The following is a 25,648-nucleotide window of genomic DNA, read 5'->3' as shown; positions in this document are numbered from 1 at the left end:
GATGACAAGGATTGGGTCCTGAATATTGAGGGGTACATGACATTCAAGAAGAATAGGGAGCAAGGTAAAGCACTGTTAATCAAGGACGGCATTGAGCAGTAATTAGAAATGATCTTGGTTCAGGAGATCAGGATGTAGAATCAGTTTAGATGGAGATGAGGAATAGTAGGGGAAAGTCGTCACCAGTGGGAGTAGTCAACGGCCCCCTAACAGTTGTCACAATTTAGGACGAAGTATACAAGAAGAAATATTGGGTGCTTGTGTTAAAGGGACAGCAATAATCATGGGTCACGTTAATCTACATATAAACTGAAAATCAGATTAGCAGTAGTAGCCTGGATGAGGATTTCGTTCATAGAATACTTGAGATAGTTTCTTAGAGCAGCATGCTCTGGAACCAACCAAAGAGTCGGTTATATTAGACTTGGTATTGTGTAATGTGACAGGATTAATTAATGACCTCAGAGTAAAGGCACCCCTGGGGAGCAGCGACCACAATGAGAGTGAATTTTACATCCAGTTTGAAAGGGAGCAGAGTGGGCCTAAGACTAGTGTTTTAAATTTAAATAAGGGCATCTATGTGGGCATGAAAGCTGAGCCAGCTGAAGTGTAATGGGATACTAGGCTACAGGATAGATCAAGAGAGAAGCATTGGCAGACATTTAAGGGGTTATTTCAGGATACTCAGAATAAGTATATTCCTACTATAAAGCAAAACTCTAAAGGGCGTACCCACCATCCATGCTTAACTGAAGAAGTCAAAGAAAGCAAACTTAAGGAAAAAGCATATAACTGCACAAATACGAGTTGGTGGTCAGATGATTGGTCAGGATATAAAGAACTGCAAAGAATGACGAAAAGGTTAATCAGGAGAAAGAAATTAGAGTATGAGAGGAAGCTAGCTAGAAACGTACAAATGGATAGCAAGAGTTTCTACAGGCATTTAGACAGGAAAAAAGTAAATTAAGTGTTGGTCCTCTAAAGTGAGAATGGGGAGTTAATAGTAGATAATAAGGAAATGACAAATGAAGTGAACAAATATTTTACTTCTGTCTTCAATATAGGGAGTACAAAAAACATTCCAGTAATAGCTGTGAATCAGGGCATGGAGGGGAGAGGAACTTGGTGAAATTACAATCACTAGGGAAGCAATGCTGAGCAAACTCATGGAGCTGTGGGCTGACAAGTCTCCGGGTCCTGATGGACTTCATCCTGGGGTCTTAAAAGAGGTGGCTAACAAGGTAGATGTGTTGGTGTTAATTATCCAAAATTCCCTAGATACTGGAAAAATTCCATCAGACTGGAAAGCAATAAATATTACCCCTCTGTTCAAGAACGGAGAGAGGCAGAAAACAGCAAACTATAGACCAGTTAGCTTAACATCTGTCATGATGAAGATGCTAGAATCAATCATTAAAGAGGCAAGCAGAAAGCGTCAGCGTGGTTTTTGTGAAAGGGAAATCATGTTTAACCAATTTTGGATTTCTTTGAAGGAGTAACATGTGCAGCGGATAGAGGGGAGACTGTAGAGATGCTGTACGTGGATTTCCAGAAAGCATTTGATAAGGTGCCACATCAAAAGTTATTGCGGAAAATAAAAGCTTGGTGTAGGGGATAACATATTAGCCTGGATAAAAGATTAGCGGGGTGGCACAAACTGGAGTATGCAAAAATGGTCTTTTTCTGATTGGCAGGATGTGACGAGTGGAATCCCAAAGGGGTCTGTGCTGGGGTCTCAACTTTTTACAATTTACATTAATGACTTAGATATGGGGAACAAAAAGGCACAGTAGCTAAATTTGAAGACAACACAAAGATAGGTAGAAAAGTGTGTGTGAAGACGACAATGAGTTTGCAGACAGATATAGATGAGTGAATGGGCAAAAATCTGACAGATGGAGTATAATGTTAGAAAATGTGAAGTTGTTCACTTCAGCAGGAAGAATAAAAAAAGCAAAATATTACTTAAACAGCGAACGATTCCCGAATTCCGAGGTGCCGAGGGTCTATGTCCTTGTGCATGAGTCACAAAAAGTTAGTATGCAGGTACAGCATGTAATCAAGAAGGCTAATGGAATGTTATCCTTTATTCTGAGAGTAATTAAACATAAAAGGATGTTATTCTTCAGTTATACAGGGCATTGGTGAGGCCACATCTCAAATACTATGTGCAGTTTTCATTTCATTATTTAAGGAAGGATGTAAATGCAATGGAGACAGATCAGAGGAGGTTTACTAGATTGATAGCTGGAACAAGCAGGTTGTCTTGAGGATAGATTGGGCAGACTGGGATTGTTTCCACTGGAGTTTAGAAGGGTGAGGGGTGACTTGATTGAAGTATACAAGATCCTGAATGTTTTGACAAGGTGATTGTGGAAAGGATGTTCTCTCTTGTGGGTGAGCCCAGAACTAGGGAGCACTTTTAAAATTAGGGGTCACCCTTATAGGACAGATGAGGAGATTTTTTCTGAGGGTTGTGCAACTTTGGAACACACTGCCTCAGAAGGCAGCGGAAGCGGGGTCACTGAATATTTTTAAGACAGAGGCAGATGCATTCCAGTTAGGCAAAGGAATCAAAGGTTACCTGGGAATGTGGAACTCAAAACACAAACAGATCAATCATGATTATACTGAATGGCGGAGCAGGCTTTAGGGGCCGAATGGCCCACTTCTGCCCCTATTTCATAAGTTCATGTTTGTATGAGTTAACATACATGATGATTAGTAACAGGCCCCACTTTGGAACTTTCTGGAGGAACTGGAATGAGAGGAAGGTCGATGAAGAGAAGTCAGGCCCTGCTGAGAAAGGGAAAGGTGGTAAAGATCCAGGCCTTTCTTGGATTAGCAGAAAAGAAGGTTTAGAGGACAGGTTTAGCTCAAGGCAGCTGACATGCTACTTTTGTCACAAGAAAGGGCACATGAAGGCTGAACGCTGGAAGTTAAAAACTAAACCAGTCTTATTTGTCCAGTCAAGGGGTGTTCCTCCAGCTGGTAACATCCTGGCCAGTTAAAGTTCACACCAAGCAGGGAGTCTCCCCCGCATTCGGTGAGAGGGTGAATTGGGTGATGGAAAGCGATAGACATTTTCTTGCTCAAGGGTAAATACTTTCCTTGTTCACCCGGCAAGGCAGGCAAATAGGATTATCCTTAATACGGGATCAGCACAGTCACTGACATTGGCAGGTGACAAAGCTCTCTCCAAAATGTTTGCTAAATAAAAAGTATTGATTCAGGGTAGTGATGAAAATGATTTATTTGTACCTTTGTATAACATTAATGTAAAATGGGGTGAAGTCACTGGTCCTGTTACTATGGGTGCCGTTCCAACTTTGCCCATTGAATGTGTGGATTTCTTGTTAGGAAACAACTTGGCTGGGAATGAGGTACTGCTGTCTCCAGTGATTTCAGGAAAGCCCATTGAGGCTGTTGAAACTGAAACTGTACAGGAAAAGCCAAGAGGCTTAAAAGAATCCATGACTATCTGTAAGCCTGCTGCAAGAAATAACGTTTTGACTAAAGGTGTGTCCAAAGAGTCAAGAACGCAGCCTGAATATAGAAGGACAAGAGGGGAAAAGGAGAAACTAATAAGAAAAGCAAGGAGAGCGCATGAAGAGAGGCTGGCAGTGAACATAAAAGGAAATCCCAAGATCTTCTATAAGCATGTAAATAATAAAAGGGTGGTAAAAGAAAGAGTAGGACCGATTAGGGACAAAAAGGGGACTTGCATGTGCAGGCTGGAGAAATAGTGGAGATGTTGAACGAGTACTTTGTATCTGTCTTTACAATGGAAGAACTTGCTACCCAGGCCAAGACAAGAGAGGTGGTAACTAGTACACTAGAAGAACTTACAATGGAGAGAAAGGTGTTGGAAAGGCTATCTCTACTTAAAATAGATAAGATACCAGGACCAGATGAAATGCATCCAAGGGTACTGAGGGAAGATAAGAGTGGAAATTGCAGAGGCACTAGTGATAATCTTCCAGTCTTCCTTAGACACAGGGGAGGTGCCAGAGAACTGGAGAACTGCGAATGTTACACCCTTGTTCAAAAAGGGGTGCAAGGATAAAGCTGGCAACCACAGACCAGTCAGTTTGACCTCAGTTGTAGGGAAACTTCTGGAAACTATAGTGTGGGATAAAAATCAATAATCACAGACAAGAGCAGGATATTAAGGAAAGCCAGCACGGATTCATCAAGGGAAAATCATGCTTAACTAACTGCTGGAGCTTTTTTTTTAGGTGGTAACAGAGAAAGTTGATGAAGGAAATGCTGTTATGTGGTGTTTATGGGTTGTCAAAAGGCATTTGATACAATGCCACACAACAGAATTGAGCAAACTTCTAGGTCACAGAATAAAAGGGACTGGGATAAGAAATTGGCTGAGTGACAGGAAACAGTAATGATAAATGGTTGTTTTTTTAAGATTGGAGGAAAGAACAGAGGGACCTTGGTGTATACGTACATAGGTCATTGAAGATGGCAGGGCATGTTGAGAGCAGTTAATAAATCATACAGTATCTTAGGCTTTATTAATAGGGGCAGTGAGTACAAGATAAGGAGGTCATGTTGAACTTATATAAGACAGTTAGGCCTTCTCTGGAGAACTGCATCCAGTTTTGGGTGCCATACTTGAAGAAGGATGTGAAGGCATTGAAGAGACTACACAGGAGATTCGCAAAAATGATTCCTGGGATGAAGAACTTTAGCTATGAGGATTGATTAGGGGGGTTGGGACTGTTTTCCTTGGAGAAAACATGGCTGAGAGGAGACTTGATAGAGGTTTTCAAGATCCTGAGGGGTATGCACAAGGTAAATAGTGAGAAACTGTGTTCCCACTCAAGAGAAGGTCAAGAACTAGAGGGCACAGATTCAAAATAATTGGCAAAAGGAGTAAAGGAGATGTGAAGAAAATTTTTTTCATCCAGAGGGTGGTTGGAGTCTGGAACAAACTTCCTGAAAGGGTGGTGGAGGCAGGTTCAATAGAGGTATTCAAGAGGGAATTGTATTGCTACCTGATGTGCAGGGTTACAGGCATAAAGCAGGAGAGTGGGACTTAGCCAGTTTGGACTCGATGGGCTGAATGGTCTCCTGCTGCACTGTAAAAATACTGTGATACTGTAATTTTAAAGAGACCGGAGCATCGGGCTGAAAATGAGTCAATGGCAGTTGGAGATGATGTAAAGCTATCCGAGTTAAAAATGCAGAAATGTATGAGCAAAATGAGGCAAAGCAGATAGCAACAATGCTCAAAGCTAATGAAGGAAAACATGCTTTGAGAGTAGAAAACCTGAGTCCGATGCCAACAGACACTACAGAGCTCTTGTTGGAACAGCATTAAACAATGTCCATATGCAATGGGAGGAAGCAAATAGAAATCAAGAAAATTTGTGAACCGAGTAAAAAAAAAAAAATCAGGCTTTCTTAGCTGAACATCGACATAACCATAATGAAGTTCTAAAGCAGCCAGACAAAAAAATGAACTGCTTGCACAAAAGGAAGCAACATTAAACCTGCAACTCCTGGAAAATAAAACTGCAGGATAAAATTCAGGAGAAGTTAAAAATAACTCTGAATTTAAAGAGAGTGAGGCAAATTCAGTCACTCTGAAGGTCAACTCGGATGTCTGGTTGGTTGAAACTTTTTTCCCGAGACTTGGGCATTCAAAAAGCATGCAGAAAAATGGAGATCAGGAGTTAAAAACTGAACAGACTAGTTCAAAGTCTGTCATCAGGTTTCCACTGTTTGAAACAATTGCATATCTGACTTTAAGAACAAAGGGAATCCAGAGGATCCAAAGAGATATAACAGGGGATTTCTCCTGGATTCTAATTCATAGTCCATTCTGCAAGTATCCAGAGGCCAGATGGTTTGCCAGCAATCAGCAGTGTTGTCCTTGGCAAAGTTAACCAGACCAAGCAAACTGTAAAACCTTGCGGCCCATCACATATACTATTTCAGCATCCAGACTCTGCACAATCCAATACAGATTTTAAAAAGCATCATAGAGAATGCAAAACCAAGGCACTTGTCTATACAGACCACAACCATGGTGTTCTTACAAAAGTTTGAAACCAAGAATCAAAGGCAGTTTTGATGGAGTTTGATGCTCCAGTCATTTCAGCCTGCAATTTGCACAATTTGAAGGCGGCTACCCCTGTTGAGAGTTGAAAAAACAAGGCGCAGTAACAATGTCTTCAAGTCAGGTTTTATAAGTTTGTAAAACAACACAGTTCGTAATAAAAATTGTCTTATAAATACGTTGTATCATTGTAACCTGTATAACATGTAACATGCTAGTTGAAGTGTTAGGATGTTAAGGACTTGCTATATTTCAAACACTGTTGTAAAGAATTACTATGGGGGGAGGGGGTGTATGATAACCGTTGACCCAGAAGCAGTAGAGTAAGGAAAGTCCCAGAGGATTGGAGAACAGCCAATGTAACACCTTTATTCAAAAAAGGGAGGGGGGGGGGAAACAAAAAAAACAGGTATCTATAGGCCAGTTAGCTTAACATCTGTCATTGAGAAAATGTTGGAGTCTATTATAAAAGATGTAATAAAGCATTTAGAAATACATAATCTAATCAAGCAGAGTCAGCATGGCTTCATGAAGGGGAAATCATGACCAACAAATTTATCAAAAATTCTTTTGAGGTGGCAACAAGTAGGATAGATGTAGGGGAACCGGCAGATGTAATATATCGGGATTTCCAAAAAGTGCTCAACAAGGTACTGAGCATGAGGGTATTTAATAAGATAAGAGTCCATGATGTTGGAGGTAGCATATTAGCATGGATAAAGGATTGGCTAACTAATCGAAGAGAGTTAGGATAAGGGGGGCACTTTCAGGATGGCAACCTGTAACTAATGGAGTGCCACAGGGATCAGTGCTAGGGCCTCAATTATTTACAATATATACTAATGACTTAGATGAGGGAAGAGAATGTACTATCACCAAGTTTGTGGTTGACACAAAAATAGGCGGGAAGGCAAGTGGTGAGGATGACAGATTCTACAGATGGATATAGGCAGGTTAGGTGAGTGGGCAAAAACATGGCAGATGGAATATAATGTGGGAAAGTGTGAGGTTATGCACTTTGGCAGGAAGAATAGAGGAGCTGAATATTATTTAAATGGAGAAAGAATTCAGAAGGTTGCAGCAGAGGGATTTGAGAGTCCTTGTGCATGAATCCCAAAAAGCTAACATGCAACTTCAACAGGTAATAGGGAAGGCAAATGGAATGTTGGCCTTTATTTCAACGGGAATGGAGTATAAAAATAGGGAAGTCTTGCTAAAACTATACAAGGCACTAGTTAGACGACACAGAACACTGAACAATCTTGGTCCTCTTATTTAAGGAAAGATATACCGGCACTGGAGACAGCCCAGAGAAGGTTCACTCGGTTGATCCCAGGGATGATGGGATTTTCTTATGAGGAGAGGTTGAATAGGTTAGGCCTGTACTCATTAGAATTTAGAAGAATGAGAGGCGACCTTATTGAAACATATAAGATTCTTAGGGGGCTTGACAGGGTAGATTCTGAGAGGCTGTTTCCCCATTGTGGGAGAGTCCAGGACCAGAGGGCATAATTTCAGAGTAAGGGGGTGCCCATTTAAAACAGAGGTGAGGAGGAATTTCTTCTCTCAGAGGGTAGCCAATCTGTGGGTTCTTTGCCACAGAGGCTGTAGAGGCTGGGTTAAGTATATTCAAGGCTGAGAAAGACAGATTTTTAATCAGTAAGGGAATCAAGGGTTATGGGGAAAAGGCAAGAAAGCAAGTTGAGGATTATCTGATCAGCCATGATCTTCATTGAATGGCAGAGCAAACTCAATGGGCTGAGTGGCCTACTTCTGCTCCTACATCTTATGGTCTTATTGTAATTTCTTTGAAATGTCTGTGGAATCTGTAACTGTTTAAGATTATGAGTTGGTATCAATTATAATTTTATTGAAGAAGAAATACTGGTCCATGTGACTTGGCGACCCCTAACCTGGAAGCAGAACCAACAGAAAGGAAGTTAACATATAAAAACTGTGGCTGGCAGACACATAGGAGAACTGGAGGTAGAAGACAATCAGCACACAGATGCAGGAGCTCTTGGGACACTGTACAAGCAGGCTAAAAAGGTCCAAAACCTGGAAGGCTGCATGAATCGCTAAAAGATGTCCAACTGGGTGTTTTACGAGAAGTGGCCAAACTGTGACCTTGGGTCAGTTGTAAAGGAGCTCTGGAAAGCTACACCAATCTACAAGGCACAAGTCAGGAGTGTGATGGAATGCTCTCCGCTTGACTGGATGAGTGCAGCTCCAACACTACTGAAGAAGCTGGACAGCGTTCAAGACAAAGCAGTCTACTTGATTGGCACCACATCCACAAACATTCACTCCCACCACCACCGGCGCACAGTAGCAGTGTGTACCATCTACAAGATGCACTGCAGGAATTTACCAAGGCTTCATAGACAACACCTTCCAAACCCATGACCACCACCATCTAGAAGGATAAAGGCAGCTGATACATGGGAACACCAGCACCTGGAAGTTCTCCCCCAAGCCACTCACCATCCTGATTTGGAAATATATCGTCGCCCCTTCACTGTCACTGGGTCAAAATCCTGAACTCCCTCCCTAACACCACTGTGGGTGTATTCACACCACATGGACTGCAGCAGTTCAAGGAGGCAGCTTACCACCACCTTCAAGGGCAAGTAGGGATGGGCAATAAATGCTGGCCTAGCCGACAAAGCTCTCATTCCTCGAATGAATTTTTTAAAAAAGGACTATCACCACCCAAGGGAGAAGGGGTTCATAGAAACATGCCTTGCTGATGATAATCATATCCATGAAACTCAGAGATAGGACACACTCCTGAACTACCCTGTGTTAATAAAGAACAATGTATTGTGGAACTGTTTGGCTACGTCGCGCCATGTGTTTGCAGGGAGTGATGCAGGCGCTTGTGGTTGTGTAAGACACCTTCGTTGTATCAACTACTTATAGCGAAATCTACCCTTTATTTGAAGGAATCACTTGCCAGTTAATTCATGTTTAATTTATGTCAGCACTAGTTCATGTTAGAAAAAGTGAAATCACTTGGTAATTTCACTAGGGGGTAGTTTGGCAGATTTGGTTATTTTGAGTTTTGGTTCTGCCAAGGGGATCATAAAGTGGAATCTACTGCCCATGAAGGTTATGGAAGCAGAGGTGATTAATGATTTCAAAAGGAAATAAGCTCTCAGGGCTAGGGGTGTTACAGCAGGCTATTAGGAGTGACTGGATTGTTCCACAGAGCCGGCACAGACTCCATGAGCCAGATGTCCCCTTTCTGTGCCATAAATGACTCTCATTGCAGGATAAATATGGGACAACAGGGATAATTCCCCTGCTAGTCTTGAAAATAGTGTCACAAGATCTTTTACATCCACCGGAGCAGGCAGATAGCAGTCCTCCAAGCTGGATCGCATTATAAATAATTCCCTCTACTCTCTGTCCCCAATTTTTTTTCCCAAATCCACCGTCAGCTGCATTCTCAAAAACAACCAACCTCCTTCTCTCCTTACCAACAAATGCCCACCTTCAGCCTACCTTTTCTCCAAGTCCTGGACTCTGTTCTAAGAACAGAAAATGTTAGAAATACTCAGCAGGTCAGACACCATCTGAGGAGAGAGTGACATAATAGTTTTAATCAAGTACAGCACTTTCTCATGTAAGCACAAGAGGTGCAACACCTGCCCTTTTACCTCATTCCTTCCCACTGTCCAGGGCTCCAACAGTCCTTACAGCTGTAAATGATTTACTTATACTTTCATAGTAGTACACTATAGTCCCTGCTCACTGTCTCTGTGCAGAAGTGGCTGGATCAAGTGTAGATTGGGTGACTGCTTTACTGAACACCTCTGTTAAGTCCATAAGTGTGACCCCAAGCTTCCAGGTGCCTATCATTTTAAGTCTCTAGAACAGTGTAGGCAGCTCAGGGCAGAGGGGTCAGAGTAGGAATGAAGCAATGGAGTTCAACAGAAGCTCAAGGGACAGCACCTTACCTTTTGATTAGGCACTTTACAGCCTTCCAGACTCAGCTCAACACTGAATTCAACAATTTGTGATCATAACCTCTGCTCTTACTTTCCTGTCGACAGCTGTTGGTAACAATACTGTTTTTCCGTTTTACACTCCTCTCAACCCATCTTTTATTTCTTTTCCCATTCCATTACCACTTTTAATTTCTCCTGCGTTCCACCCTCCCAGACCGTCCCTTTTGTTCTTTGCCACTCTCCACCCTCTGCTTTCCCTGCCTGTATTGCTTAAAACCTATTACACATCTCCTTTTCCATTTTTGACAAAAGGTCATCAACTTGAAATGTGAATTGTTTTTATTATCACAGATGCTGCCTGACCTGCTAAGTATTTCTTGCATTTTATTTTTATTTCCAATTTCTAGCATCTATGAAAATCTCTGTTCTTTGTCTCTATTCAAAATTTTAATTTTAAAGAACAGTTGCTTCCTTAATCTTACTTCCAAAAACGTATTACTTCATTTTCCTGAAGGCTTTCATAATTCATTAACTTATATATCTCCATTTGCTGACTGCAAAATTTCAGTTTGTTTTTTCATTATGCTAGAAGAGCAATGGTCCCTTCAAAGACCCATGTAAAAAACCACTTGATACATCTTATCAGTCTGAGAAAGTTCCTTTAACAGCTAGCCTTTGCTTTCCTCCTGCCAACCACATCTTTATTCCAGTGGCCATGTTTCCTTTAATTCTCTGTCCGATTATTCATCCTTCAAGTCTCCTTATGGATTAAGTTATCAACCACATCCACTTATTTTCTTAATCTATGCTGTTGTTTCAAGATAGATCAAGCATGATAAACCCCAATTTGGCTGACCCTGACTAATTTATGTTTCTCCAAGTACTGCATTTAATTACATATTATAGACCACTAGTTTACCAACAACTGAATAAGACCAAGGACCTATAACTTCCTTATTAATCCTATTCCTTTTTGTTTTGCCACTGTCCCAACCACTGGCATCATTTTTCTTCTCTCATCTTTGGAACATTATAGTTAGAGCCTCCACTATTTGTCCTTTCTATCAAGGCAGTTTACTTCCACCTCCATAGTATCATCCATCTTCATCCCTGACTTAACCTATCTCCTGCTGAAAACCTCAATGTCATTATGACCTCCAAACTCAATTCCAAAACTCTCCTGACCAGTATCCCCTCTAAACTTAGTTCAACCAAACCTCTGCTAAGTCCCATTTCCTCATCATTCCTGTGCTTGCTGACTTCCACTCGTTCTCTCATTGCCAGCAACACAAATTTAAAATTCTTATCCTTGTGTTCAACTCCCTCCATGACCTGAACCCTCCTCATCTTTCTGTCCTCCTCCAGTCCTCTGACCCTCCTCAAACTCTACTCCTCCAATTCTGGCCTCTTATTCATCCCAGATATCCTCCATCCCATTCTGGTTCAGCTGTCCAGACCTCAAGCATTGGAATTCCCTCAAAACCTCTAGGTCTCTCCAAGATATTTCATCAAACTTATCTCTAAACAGGCTTTTGTTCACTTGTCCTAATATCTCACATTGTTCAAATTGTGTTGGATAATGCTCTTGAAAAGTACCTCGAAATATTTTACTAAGTTAATGGCACACTACAAATGCAGCGCCAGGTATCTGCACCTGCAGTAACTGTATCATCCCCAAAACATCTGTTTGTTCTTTTAGCCATCTCTTTACCATGTAGTTCCATTCTGTTTAACATCTTGTTCCTTAATTTTTCCAATTAAGATTTTATATGGCACCTTCTGAAAATCCATGTACACATTCCTGTGACTTCAAAATATTCAATTAAAAATTGAAAATCCATTGAAAAAGACCACCCTTAAATGTTCTCCCATTTCATACCAGATTATCCATCAATTTTGCAATCCTAACAAAGTGTAGCAGGAAACAGCAAGCTACCAACATAAAGGCAGCCAAAAGTACAAGAACTCACCCCCCAACTTTCCAGTCAACTAATCTGAAATGATTAGCATGAACTCCCAGCACATATATCCCTGCAGCAAAAACTAGCTAGGGACACAATAAACTTGAGCTGTCATATTTTAAGAACATTCCCAAGTAACAATAAGCAGCTACATATGGGGAAAAATAATTTCTAATGTAGGCTCGCTCTTCAATATTTGCCAATGTTTTGGGGGAATGGAGAGGGGAAAGAATTACCAAATAAAAATGAAGTAAAAATTAAACCCAATGTGGAGGCACAGAACAGAGACAGTGTAAATAACATGGGTACATCAAAACGCCATATTACAGCAAGAAAAATGGTCGTACTATTGAACGAGATGGGTGCCAAGAGCATCACCAGAGAGCAACAGCTGCAACATACCAATCAGGTGATGCCATTCAGGGTCAGCATCTGTAAACACTTTCAAGAGTACAGAAGACAATGGTACACTTTAAAGGAATGTGGCAAACACAACTGTACCAATTATCAAGTCATAAGCACAGAACTGCAACACAAAAAATTACCAATTTGTTTCACATGTACTGTTCACTCATGGAAAGCCCTCACAACCGCTTTTTTGCTGCATCCCATGCATGTGCATACTTTGGGACGAGCTACCAAAGTGCAAACAATTAATAGCATTGCATAACAGCAAACAGAAGCATCCATAGGCCATTAAGCCCTTCGAGCCAGCTCTACCATTCAGTTTAGATCATGGGTGATCTTTTACCTTAACTCCATCTTCCCAAAGCATCCCCATGTTCTTTGATTCCCTTAGTATCCAAAGCTATCAATCTCTGCTTTGAATATACTCAACAGCCCTCTGGGGTGGAGAATTCCAAAGATTCACAATCCTCTGAGTAACAAAATTTTTCATCAGTCCTTAATGGCCTATACTGTGGCCCTGTGCTCTGGATTCCCCAGCCAGGAAAAAACAAGCATTTTGGCAATATCTACCCTGTTAGGACTGTTATATACTTTAGTGAGATTGACTCTCATTCTTCTAAACTCCAAAGTTATAGGCCTAGTCTACTCAATCCCTCATCAGGCAATCCCCTCATCCCAGGAGCCAATCTAGTAAACATATGTTGCACTTCCTCCAAGGCAAGTATAACCTACCTTGGAAAGGAGACTGAAACTTTACACAGTACTGTAGTAATGTGGTCTCACCAAAACCCCATATAATTGCAGCAAGGTTTCTTAATTCATACCCCAATCCCTTTGTATTAAAGGCTTACACAACATTTGCATTCCTAATGCTTGCTTACCTGCATGTTAACTTGTGATCCATGTACAAGGACAGCCAGGTGCTTCTAAATAGCAACATTTCCCACTATTTTATTTAAATTGCTTTTCTATTTTTCCTACCAAAGTGGAAAACTTCACTTTCCTATACTATATTCCATCTGCCACATTCTTGCTCAATCGCCATCTGCCACATTCTTGCTCAATCGCTATCTGTTTAAATCTTTTTGCAGTCTCCTTGCATCATCCTCAAATATTTTCCAAGAGTTTTACACATCAAATCACTAACACAACTTAACCATTTATTCACTGACAGACCAATGCTCCTCTGACTTCCATCTCAGATTTTGCATATACAAGATTCAAAGAACAGGTCTCAGATAGAGAATTGTGCATGCATCAAATATCAACATACTTGGAGGATTTCAACATAGGTGCAAAGCACAGATGGAATCAGAAAAAATGAAGCAGGCACCCAGGGCACTTGCTCATGTCATGTTCCTCCTCATGCACTCACATAACAGAAACATAACAAAAATGCAAGTTCCATTGACATTGCATCAGGAAAGCCAGCATTACAACAGGATATGAAGGCATTAGAGGGCACAGAAAAGATTTACGAGATGAGGGACTTCAGTTATGAGGATAGGATGGACAAGGTGGGGCTGTTCTTTGAGGAGGTTGAGAGATTTGGTAAAGGTATTCAAAATCTTGAGGGGTATGGACAGAATAGATAGGGAGAAACTGTTCCCATTGGGGGAAGGATCAAGAACCAGAGGACACCAATTTAAGGAGTTTGACAAAAGAACCAAAAACAACGAAAAGCTTTTTACACAGCTAGTTAGTGCACTGCCCGAGTGAAGTGGGTACAGATTCAATCATGGCTTTCAAAAGGGAACTGGATAATTATCTGAAAGAAAAAAATTGCAGAGCTACAGGGAAAGGGCAAGGGTATGAGGCGAACTGAGCTGCTGTTGCAAAAAGCAGACCCAACACGCTCCTTCTGTGCTACGCCATTCAATTCTATGATTTATCCCTTCAATAATTCCCAAACAAATTCCATATAAATGGTATCCTACATGGTTTTGGCAATAGACAATGGGAGAAAGTGAAATGCTGCTTTCAGTGGCCCAGAGCAAGGCTACATCACAAGACACATTCCCCTCTGAATTTTTCCAAGCATCAACCCATAATCATCCAGAAGACATTAGTAAGCTTGAACCAATACCAACTCAAGCCAAGTACATGAATGAGGAAAAGCAAAAAAATACAAAGGGGTTAGGGTTAAAAACTTACATTTATATAGCACTTTTCACAATCACAGAATATCCTAAAGCACTTTACAGCTAATGAAGTTTTGAAGTGCAGTCACTGTTGTAATGTAGGAAACAGAAGCACCTACACAACATTCTGACTTGGAAACATATCACCGTTCCTTCACTGCCACTGCTTCAAAATTCTGGAGTCCAGGACCACTCGGCTCCAGACATCATTTACAGCCTTGGTCCAAACTAGAAGTTTGGGTAATTAAACTTAAAAAAAAGTTTGTGATTGGGCTAAAGAGCTGAATTCAAGAGGTGAGGGTGCCTGCCCTTGATGTCAAGGCAGCAGTTGACCAAGTGTGGCACCAAGGAGCCCCAGTAAAATCGAAGTCAATGGGAATCAAGGAAAACTCTCCCTTGACATTCAATGGCATTACCATCGCCGAATGTCCCACCATCAACATCCTGGGGGTTATCATTAACCAGAAACTTAACTGGGTCAGCCATAAAAAATACTGCGGCTAGATACGCAGGTCAGAGGCTGGGAATTCTGGAGTGACTAACTCACCTCCCAACTCCCCAAAGCCTGTCCATCTTCTACAAGGCACAAGCAGGAGTGTGATGGAATACTCTCCACTTGCCTGGATGAGTACAACTCCAACAACACAAGAAACTCGATATCACTCAGGTCAAAGGAGACCACTTGATCAGCAGCCCATCCATCAGCTCATCATATTCACTCCCTCCACCAATGGCACAGTGATAGCAGTTTGTACATCTACAAGATGCACTGCAGCAACTTGCTAAGCCTCCTTCGACACAACCACCTAGAAGGCAACGGCAGCAGATAAATGGGAACGCTACTTCCAAGCTCCCCGCCGAGCTACACACATTCCTGACTTGAAATATCATCGTTCCTTTACGGTCACTGGGTCCCTTAACAACATTGTGGGTGTACTACAGAGCAGTTCAAGGTGACTTACCAGCACCTTCTCAAAGGCAATTAGGGATGGGCAACAAATACTGGTCATTAATGACAAAAAAAAAGCCAATTTGCATACAGGCAACTCCCATGAGCAGCAATATGACTATGATCAAATAATCTTTTTTTCAGTGATTTGATGGAGATACAAATATTGGCCAGGAGACCAGAGATAACTCCCTGAATCATCCTCAAAATACACCACTGGATCTTTGCTACCAAAGAGAGCAGATGGGGCCTTCATTTAATGTTTCATCTGATTGACAGCACCTCTAGCTAACACGAGATTTCAGCCTAGATTTTTGCGTTCAAGTTTCTGAAGTACAACCTGAATCCACAATTTTCTGATTCAATCATGGCTGACACTTGACTTTTAACAATCTGGCAGTATAACAGTTTGCTGCAGTATTGACTTTTACACTTGGAGGAGTTGTCCCTGTGTTCTTTTTTGTAGGTCAGTCTCCTGAAGATGGCATAGCTTAATAGCAAATTCTTTTGGGAAGCAGTGGCAGCAAACTGACAGTCTGAAATGCCAGGCTGGACTGCCTAGGTCAAGCTCCTGGGGTAATGACAGGTGCCAACATAAATCTGAGCTGCAATCACATGACTGTTATCCTGATTGTATCTTCCTATCAAAATCTTGGAGCACCATTAGAACGTCAAAAGGAACTAACATCCCGAGCACTTTACTGCAAGCAAAATTACAGATGCAAGCACAAATGTTGTAGAAGAGGAGCAACTAAGTCTTGTAGTACTAAACTAAATGAGGCAAAGTAATGCTCTAGCTACAAAGGAGATTAAACCAGCTGGGAAGAAAAGCAATCTACATTGGCAACTGTGCAGTTTTCAGTCAAACTCCAGATTCACTAATGCACATCCTTGGGAACTTAGACCTGCACTTAGGCAATTTGGGGAGGGGGTGGAGGGTAGTTGTCCCTTAAGGGAATGGGTATGTTCCATATCAGAAAAAATTCACATATGACAATTTCTCAGTGGCTTAATCTGGAAGCAAAAATGAAATGGGCTCTTTTACATGTAGACAAGGCTGGCAAAACATCAGTTTTCAAATTGGAATCTAATTAGCTTACAGTTACTTTTGCTCCAATTGTTGTCTACCTTCAGGTCACTTACCTGACCTACTTTGTTGCACAGAACTGTATCCTTCCTTATGGGACATGCAACATATTGATTAAGCAAATAATGTTGGATGCATTCTCCAATCAACCTGACAAAGTGGGTGGATGAGAGTTTGGCAAATTAAGCTTTTCTGTGTACAATGATTCCTGTTGTATCTGGGTGCCCAAGAATTGAGTCTGTTGAGTCTACAGAACAATGCAGCCACCAAAAACCCAAAGAAAACTAATCAAGTTCACAATGTTAATATTAACCCACCAGATCTATCCACACACTATAGTACCATCTTTAATGCAACGTGATGCAGTCTCCTCCCACTCCATGCCCATCTTTGCCACAATCCAGTCTGGTTTCCATCCATTGCAGAACACTGGAATGGCCCTATCCAACTACAAAGCTAGCACACAAAAATAGAGGAAAATAGCAGACTTCAGGCAGACAGATTCGTGAAATGGGTAGATACATGGCAGAAGAGATTTAAAGTAAGGAAGGATGAGGTCTTGCATTTGAAAAGAAGAATGAAGAAGCACGGTAAACTAAAATGGCACAATTTTAAAGGGGGTGCAGGAATAGAAACCTGGCTGTTTACATACATAAATCTTTGAAGGCAGCAGACCAAGTTGATAAAGCTGTTAAAACAGCATGCAGGATGCTGGTTATAAAATTGGTGATAAATATCCTTGGTTATAAATAGGGACATGGAGTACAAGAGTATGAAATCCCCAAAGCTTGATAACCTACATCCCAGGGTACTCAAGCAGGCAGCCATAGAAATAATGGACGCATTGGTTATCATCTTCCAGAATTCTATAGATTCTGGAACAGTCCCAGCAGATTGGAGGGTGGCTATTGTCAACATGGGTTATGAAAGGGAAATCATGTTTGACAAACCTACTGGAGTTTTTTTTGAGGACGTAACCAGCATAGATAAGGGAAAACCAATGGATGTGGTGTATTTGGATTTTCAGTCAGCTTTGATAAAGTCTCACATAAGGGATTAGTGTGCAAAATTAAAGCACATGGGATTGGGGTACTATGTTGGCATGGATTGAGAACCGGTTAACTGACAGGAAACAAGAATAAGAATAAATGGGTCTTTTTCCGAATGGCAGACGGTAACTTGTGAGGTACCACAGGGATCAGTGCTTGGGCCCCAGCTATTCACTATATATCAATGGTTTGGATGAGGGAACCAAATGTAATATTTCCAAGTTTGCGAACGATACAAAACTAGGTGGGAATGAGCGGTGGGGATGTTAAGAGGCTTCAAGGCGATTTACACAAGTTGAGTGAGTGGGTAAATACATGGCAGATGCAGTATGATATGGATAAGTGTAAAGTTATCCACTTCAGTAGGAAAAACAGAACAGCAGAGTATCATTTAAATGATAGATTGGCAAATGTTGATGGACAATGAGACCTTGATGTCCTTGTACACCAATCACTGAATGCAAGCATGCAGGTGCAGTAAGCAGTTAGGAAGGCAAATGGTATGTCAGCCTTCATTTCAAGAGGATTTGAGTACAGGAGCAAGGATGTCTTACTGCAGCTGTACAGGGCCTTGATGAGGCCACATCTGGAGTACTGTGTACAGTTGTGGTCTCCTTACCCAAGAAAATATATACTTTCCATAGAGGGAGTGCAGTGAAGCTTCACTAGGCTGATTCCTGGGATGGCAGGATTGTCATATAAGGAGAGGTTGGGTCGACTAGGCCTGTATTCACTGGAGTTTAGAAGAGATCTCATTGAAATGTATAAAATTCTAACAGGGCTGGACAGACTGAATGCAGGGATGATGTTTCCTCTGGCTGGGAACAAGGGGTCTAGAACAAGGGGTTACAGTCTCAGGATACAGGCCATTTAGGAAAGATGAGGAAAAATTTCTTCACTCAGGGTGAACGACCTGAGGAATTCTCTAGCACAGGAGGTTGTGGATGGCTAGTCACTGAATATATTTAAGAAGGAAATAGAGAGATTTCTAGATTCTGAAGGCATAAAGGGGTATGGGCAGAGAACAGGAGTATGGCATTAAGATAGAGAATCAGCCATGATCATATTGAATGGCGGAACAGGCTCGTAGGGCCAAATGACCTACCCCCTCTCCTATTTTCTATGTTTCTATGAAAATATGCTAAACCATTATAAATCTAGAAGCAAAAAGCAGAACACTGCAGGTGCTGGAAATCAAATAAAAACGGAACATGCTGGAAATGCTCAGTGGGCCAGGAAGCACCAGTGAAGATGCTGCCTGACCTGCTGAATATTTACAGAATTTTGTTTTAATTTCATTATAAATCCATGGTAGGATTCACCTAGCATATTACGTACAATGCCAGGCACACTTTAGGAAGGATGCTAAGGCCATGGAGATCGTAGAGGTGATTTACTATAATTGCACCAAGGATGGGGGCCTTCAGTTACGTTGAAGAGGCTGAAGCAGAGACTTCTCTCAATCGAGCAAGGAAGGTTAAGGGGAATCCAAAATTGATGAGCTTTGATAGAGTACATAGGAGAAGCTGTTTCCACTTGACAGGAGGGTCAGAGGAGTAAACCAATTTAAGGTAATTGACAAAAAGAACCCGAGGGGAGATTACTTTGTTTTAAAAAAAATACTTAGTGCGTTATGATGGTCTAGAACTGGATAAATAATTGGAGAAAATGTTTCAGGGCCAAGAGGAAAGAGCAGATTAGTGGTACTAATCAGATAGCTCTTTCAAAAAACTGGCACAAGCAAGATGGGCAAATTGTCTCCTTCTGTCCTGTACGATTTTAACATCTCCAGGAATGACTTCATCCTTCCCTCCTGACTCCTCAAAATCCGTTCTTGGCTTCCTCCAATTCATAAGACCATAAGAAAGAGTAGTAGGTAATTGGACCAATCAAGCCTGCTTCGCCATTCATTAAGAGCATTGCTGGTCTGATTGCATCCTTAACTCCACTGTCCTGCCTGCCCCCACAACCTCTGGCTCCCTTGTAGATCAAAAATCTGTCTAGCTCAGCCTTGGATATACTCAATGAACCAGCTACCACTGCTCCGTGGAAGAGAATTGAAAAGATTAACAGCTCAAAAAATTCCTCATCCCCACCTTAAACGGGAGGCCACTTATTTTTGAAGTATGCCCCCTAGTTCTAGATTTCCCTCACGACAGGAAATATCCTCTCAGCATCTACCTTGTCATGCTCCCTCAGTCTTGTGTTTCACTAAGATTACTTCTCATTCTTCTAAACTCCTATGGTCCAACCTGCTCAACCTTTCCTCATCAGACAATCCCTTCATCCCAGCAATCAGCTTAGTGAACCTCCTCTGAGCTGCTTCCAATGCAGATATGTTCCTCCTGACAAATGGAGACCAAAATTGTATTCTAGGCATGGTCTTACCAATGCTCTGTACAGCTATAGCAAGAGTTTCCTACTTGAATATTCCACCCCCTTTGCAATATCTGCCAACATTCTATTTGCCTTCCTAATTACTTGCTGTACCTGCATGCTAACTGATTCCTGTACAAGTTAACCCTCTGCACTACATAATTCTGCAGTCACTATCTATTTGAATAATTCTTTATTTCTACCATGTTCCCTACCCCGATCTTATTTGCACTTGTTTGTTCACTGTCCCTTCTTATTCTGGTTATGATTACCTGTATTGTTATCCTGCATAACGAGCTTGTCCTTCCTCTTCAACTTTCCAAAACTGCCCTCACGTGAACCCTCCCCTCCACTATTGAGATTGAAGACCTATCTACAGGCCTAGTTATACAATTTGCCAGAACACCAGTGCCAGCATGGTTCAAGTGATGGCCATCCCAACAGTACTTTTTCCCCAGTACTGGTGCCAGTGTCCCATGAATTGAAACCCATTTCTCTCACACCAATCTTTGAGCTATGCATTCAACTCTGATCTTTATTACCCTATGCCAATTTGCTCATGGCTCAGGCAGCAATCCAGAGGCTGTTAGCTTCATGGCTCTGCTTTTTAATTTATCCCTTAGCTGCTCATACTTCCTCAGCAGCAGCTGTTTCTTAGCCCTATCGATGTCCTTGGTTCCCACATGGACCATGACAACTGGATCCTTCCCCTACCACTCCAAGTTCCTCTCCAGCCCTGAGATGTCCTTAACCCTGGCACTGTGCAGATAACAAAGCCTTTGGGACTCATGTACTTGGCTGCAGAGAACATATCTATCGCCCCCTAACTATACTGTCTCCTAATACAACTACATTCCTTTTTACTCCCCCAACTTAATGGCCTCCTGAACCATGGTGCTGTGGTCAGGTTGCTCACCCTCCCTGCAGTCTCAGCAAGAAAATTAAACCCGTGGATAATTGCAATGGCTAAGGCTCCTCCATTGCTACTTTCTGGATCCCCATACCTATCTCATTTGCAGTCACACCCTCCTGTCCCCGACCACATCTGAAGTACCTAGCCTGGTGAGTGAGACTGCTTCCTGGAACAACGTCCAGATAACATTCACCCTCCCTGATGCATGAGTGGCTAAAACCTGAACTCCAGCTCACCAACTGAGCCAAGATCCTGGTGCTGCAGACACTAAATGTAGATGTGAGACTACCCTGAATCACATGTCCACCAACTACCATATGCTACAGCTACAACACATCACCTGCCCTTTCCATTTGCTGTCCCTTGACAACATTGGCAGCATGGGATCAACTTCCATACACAAGCTTATGACACCCATATATACTCAATTTATTTCTCTCAACCTCACAATTACTTCCATATTGCTCATCTGACAAAATCTTGGATGTGTCATAAAACTCATTTTAATGCCCAGCATAAACTCCATACCCTTACTGCTATCTTCAGTGATTTGCTTAGGTTGTACAAAACCATCATCACTCTTTGTCACCTCCATCTTCAGTTACATTTGGCTAACATATTCAATGTAAAATTCCTGCCTTAATCTTTAGACACTACACAGCCTTGGACCACTTTACCTCTACATTCACAGTTGGCCTCTTCTGCATTCTTACACACCCCACAGCCTCATGTTGATGGTAATTTTTGGCTATATACACTAAATCCCTCTGCCTCTACTTCTGTCCTCTTCAAGACTACCTGTTAACCTCCTCTTCAGTTAGTGCCACTCATCTCTCTGTTAAGGCTTAGTAGTATGAGCTGTTATGTATGCTGGGATGTTTTATATGTTAGATATCATTTATAGCTGCCATTGAAATTGAGAGCATCCAAAATATAGAAAGTAGTCAAGGAACTGTAAAAATTAAATAAAACCTGCAATTGGGCAAAATCATGGCAGATGAAGGGAGATACTAATTAGTGAATGACACAAAGCATTTTCAGGATAATGAAAGTCACAATTATACTATGGTAGGTAGAGAAATAGCTAAAAGAGCAACTGATAAGTATCCAAACAGGCTTTGGCACTTTACAAGTGAACACCACAAAAAGGTAAATGCTTAATTGTATTGCTAAGCCTGAACACGTCAGAAGGGGGTCGTTCTAGGATTAAGTGGTGCTTAATCACCCTCTCTTTTGCTTGTCCCCAAGGAATTGATAAGGTTAATCATATCTCAAGTGTTGCTGCGGGTAGGAAATACTGAAAATAACGTATAAGGCACAAGTAATCCCACACTTTGGTCTTCCACTGGAGGCAAAATCCTTTGCTTCATTCAACATGAAATTAGGTAGCAATGTAGTTTTCTATCCTGAATGGATGAGCTGAGAAGGGGCAAACCACTTCTCATGAACTCAACTGACTCCACCATGAGGTTTCATCTGCACGATTTAGTTCTTTTTTGTAAATAAACAGCGACGTGAATAGTGGAACAGATCAAATGTGAATGTCCTCCAACATGATCAAACTTCGACTCCCCATCACCTTATCACCACCCCAGCCCTCTTCGTCGGTCAGTGTAAAGCCAGCTGCAAGAAACACCACATTTAAAAATAATGGAGTCGGTCCTAAAGTATTTGGGGCTGGAAACTCATTGAGTGAATGTTTCATGGCGTGCAGGGCATCGGCTGACTGGACGAGTTACCAAGAAGTAACCACTTACAAAAAGGAACCAAACAACAACCGGCTTCAACACTAAAGTCAAAGCGAAAGGAAACAAGGTGGGACTGTGTGTGCAAAAAAGAAATCGCCCCCCGCCCAAGCCTCGCAGCAATTGATCGCCATGAAATCTGGAAACCGTCCAAACCGCTATTTAACGGTGTCAATGGTAGGCACTCTGCTTCCTGCGGCTCTCTGGAACACAGCACGTGCTTTAGGGTTTTAGTTTAATAACTTTTATCAAAAAAAGTTAACCAACATATTACTTCAAGTACCCAATGAACGCAAGGCATGGAGACTAATCGCGAGTTATCTCCCGCGTGTTGCTTTTACCATTTCGGCCATTTTCCTCAGCACCATCCGCTAGAGCCTCCTAACAGACAAACCTCCAGCAAGACACAGCTACCGCGCGTACTATTTATAGCCCGGATCCAATCACCACCACCCAACAGGGGTAACCCAATGGCTTTTACAAAGCCATTAGACAATTAATAACCTTTCAGCCTTTTGCGCCGCTGGCCACCGTGTTAAATATTAAATAATAAAATGTGTTACAACATGAAATATCATAAAATCAAGCCAAAATACTGATTATAGAAACGCCTGTATTGTGGATGTATCCTGTAGAGGCGGCTGATGGTAGAGTCCAAGCCAGCCCGCTCTCTCAGTCAGGAGGCGCGTGAAGCGAGGCTGGAATTTAAAGGCCGCCATTTTGTTGCATGAAGGACCGTTTAACGGACAAAATATTTGAAGTTTAAAGTTGAAGGGGGGGAAATAAAACACTACCGGACTCAGTCGCTGGAGCGGGTTCTCGAATTAATGGTTAAAGTTCACTCTCGTTCCCTTATTTCAAAGTTGTAAATTATAAAGCTTGAAACTTTCGTGTTGCGATTTATCTATAAAATGATTAGATATACAGTTAGAGTTGAGGTGTGAACGTGTCATTTATAGTCTAGATGTTACTAGGGATGGGCAGTAAATGCTGGCCCAGCCAGCGAAGCCCACATTCCGTGAATGAATAAAAAGTTACATCTCCAACTCGGTCTAATTTCAAGAGGGACGCTCTCGGTTTTGAACGCTTGCCCTGTTTTTTTGCATATTATACATATTTATCTTAGCAAGTGAGTTTATTTTCATAGTTATACTCTTCAGAATAGGAAAAGGGTTTTTGACTAACCAGACTTTCTGGGGACTGCAGTAGACCCTAAATATTGATCAAAGCAAATACTACAGATGTTGGAAATCTTAAATAGAAACAGAAAATGCTGGAAATAGGTCAGGCAGCATCTGTGGAGAAAGGTCATCAATCTCAAACTGTCTGGGCACCACATTTTTGGAAGAATATGATGACCTTGGCCAGGGTGTTGCAGAAAAGATTTACAAGAATGGTTCCAGGGAGGAGGAACTTCAACAAGGCGGATAGATTTGAACGTTTGATTGTTCTCAGAGAGGAAAAGATTGAGGGAAGTGTTTAAAATCATGAGGGGTCTAGACAGAGTAAATGGAGAGAAACTGTTCCCATTAGTGGAAAGCTCATAGGATGTAAGGTGATTTGCAAAATAACTACTTGTGGCTTGAAGAACAATTTTTACACAGCAAATGGTTAAGATCAGGAAAGGACTGCTTGAGAGTGTGGTGGAGGCAAATACAATTGTGACTTCCTAAAGGGAACTGGATAAGTACCTGAACTGAAATAAATTGCAGGGCTATGGCAAAAGGGCAGGGAGTAAGACTGGCTGAGTTGCTCTTGCAGAGAGCCAGCATGAACACACAGGCCAAATGGTCTTCTGTGCTTCAATCGTTCTATAATTATAGCACAAGTTAAACTTGTAATAGGCTTTAAGCCAGAACAGAGGCAGGAGAAGGGAGAGCACAGGGAAAATAACTAAAAGAAAGGTCTGTGACCAGTTGGAAGGCAGAGCAGATTAAATGGAAAAAGGGATAATAGTGCAAGCCAAAATGAGATGGTAATGGGCCAAGTTAAAAAACAAAAGGTGGGTCTAGAGGAGGTGTAAATGGCAATAGCAGAATCATATACCAACTGAAAAAACTCATTGAAAGCAACTGAATTATTGCCATTTGAAAAAATGTAAACAGTGGTAATGATCTGAAATTGTTGAGCTCAATATTGAGTCCGGAAGGTTAAGTGTCTAATCGAATGGTGATGTGCTGTGTCAGAGACTTCTATTGAGCTTCATTTTGAAATAAAAACATAACGTGGAAATCACATTCAGAAGATCAAACAGCATATGTAGAGAGAAACAAAACCAATTACTATCCCTTTTTGTCTTATACCGTCAACCTTTTTTTCACTTAATATCTTCCATTTCAGCACAGACCTTCCCATTTGTTCTTTACTCCCCTCCCCCATTTCCCTGCCTCTCAACTTTTTAAAACCTGTTACATCTCTAACATTTTTCAATTCTGATGAAAGGTCATCAACTTGAAACATTAACTTTGTTTCTCACTCCAAAGATTCTGCCTGACCTGCTGACTATTTTCCAGCAGTTAATAAATATTGGCTAGTTTAGCTACAACTTGCAACTTCACCACTTGGCAAGTCCTTGCATTCAAATGAAATCCTGTGTCTCAAACCCTTAGTGAGTATTAATTATCCACCAGGATAATATACCTGGCTAGTTTATCTAATGAATTTGTTTATACTGCATTTATTATAAATAATGTTGCTTTCTAGGTGTGCTGAATAAAAGCTTGGGGGTTTGATGCTGTTGTCTCTAACAGTTTCATGATCCTGTTGCTTCAGCTAAATTTATATGTCTTAGTGTTTCACATGAGAGCTGCATGAAAGGCCATGTTGGATTTAAAACAGCAGTAGTATACGACAGAAATTTTCAAATTGCAAGTATTGAATTTTTTGAGGAGGTGACCAGGTGTGTAGATGAGGGTAGTGCAGTTGATGTAGTTTATATGGATTTCAGCAAAGCCTTTGACATGGTCCCACATGGGAGACTTTTAAAG

General features: G+C 41.5%; 1 protein-coding gene across 3 annotated transcripts in view; it reads right to left on the bottom strand.

The window, feature by feature from the left end:
- The window catches only part of dazl (deleted in azoospermia-like), a 191,341-nt gene extending 168,290 nt beyond the window's left edge, over positions 1-23,051 (bottom strand). For 2 of the 3 annotated variants that reach the window (XM_078538544.1, XM_078538542.1), the window contains exon 1: positions 23,003-23,051. In XM_078538544.1, the coding sequence (XP_078394670.1) occupies positions 23,003-23,029 (27 nt within the window). In that variant the 5' untranslated portion in view covers positions 23,030-23,051. Of the gene's footprint in view, positions 1-13,282; positions 13,452-23,002 lie in introns of those variants that run through there. The other variant, XM_078538543.1, reaches the window with a different exon arrangement.
- Between the last annotated feature and the right edge of the window lie 2,597 nt (positions 23,052-25,648).

This window comes from Cetorhinus maximus, chromosome 3 (genome assembly GCF_964194155.1).
Source record: "Cetorhinus maximus chromosome 3, sCetMax3.hap1.1, whole genome shotgun sequence".
NCBI lineage: Eukaryota > Metazoa > Chordata > Chondrichthyes > Lamniformes > Cetorhinidae > Cetorhinus > Cetorhinus maximus.
This window is presented reverse-complemented; position numbering and strand designations above follow the sequence as displayed.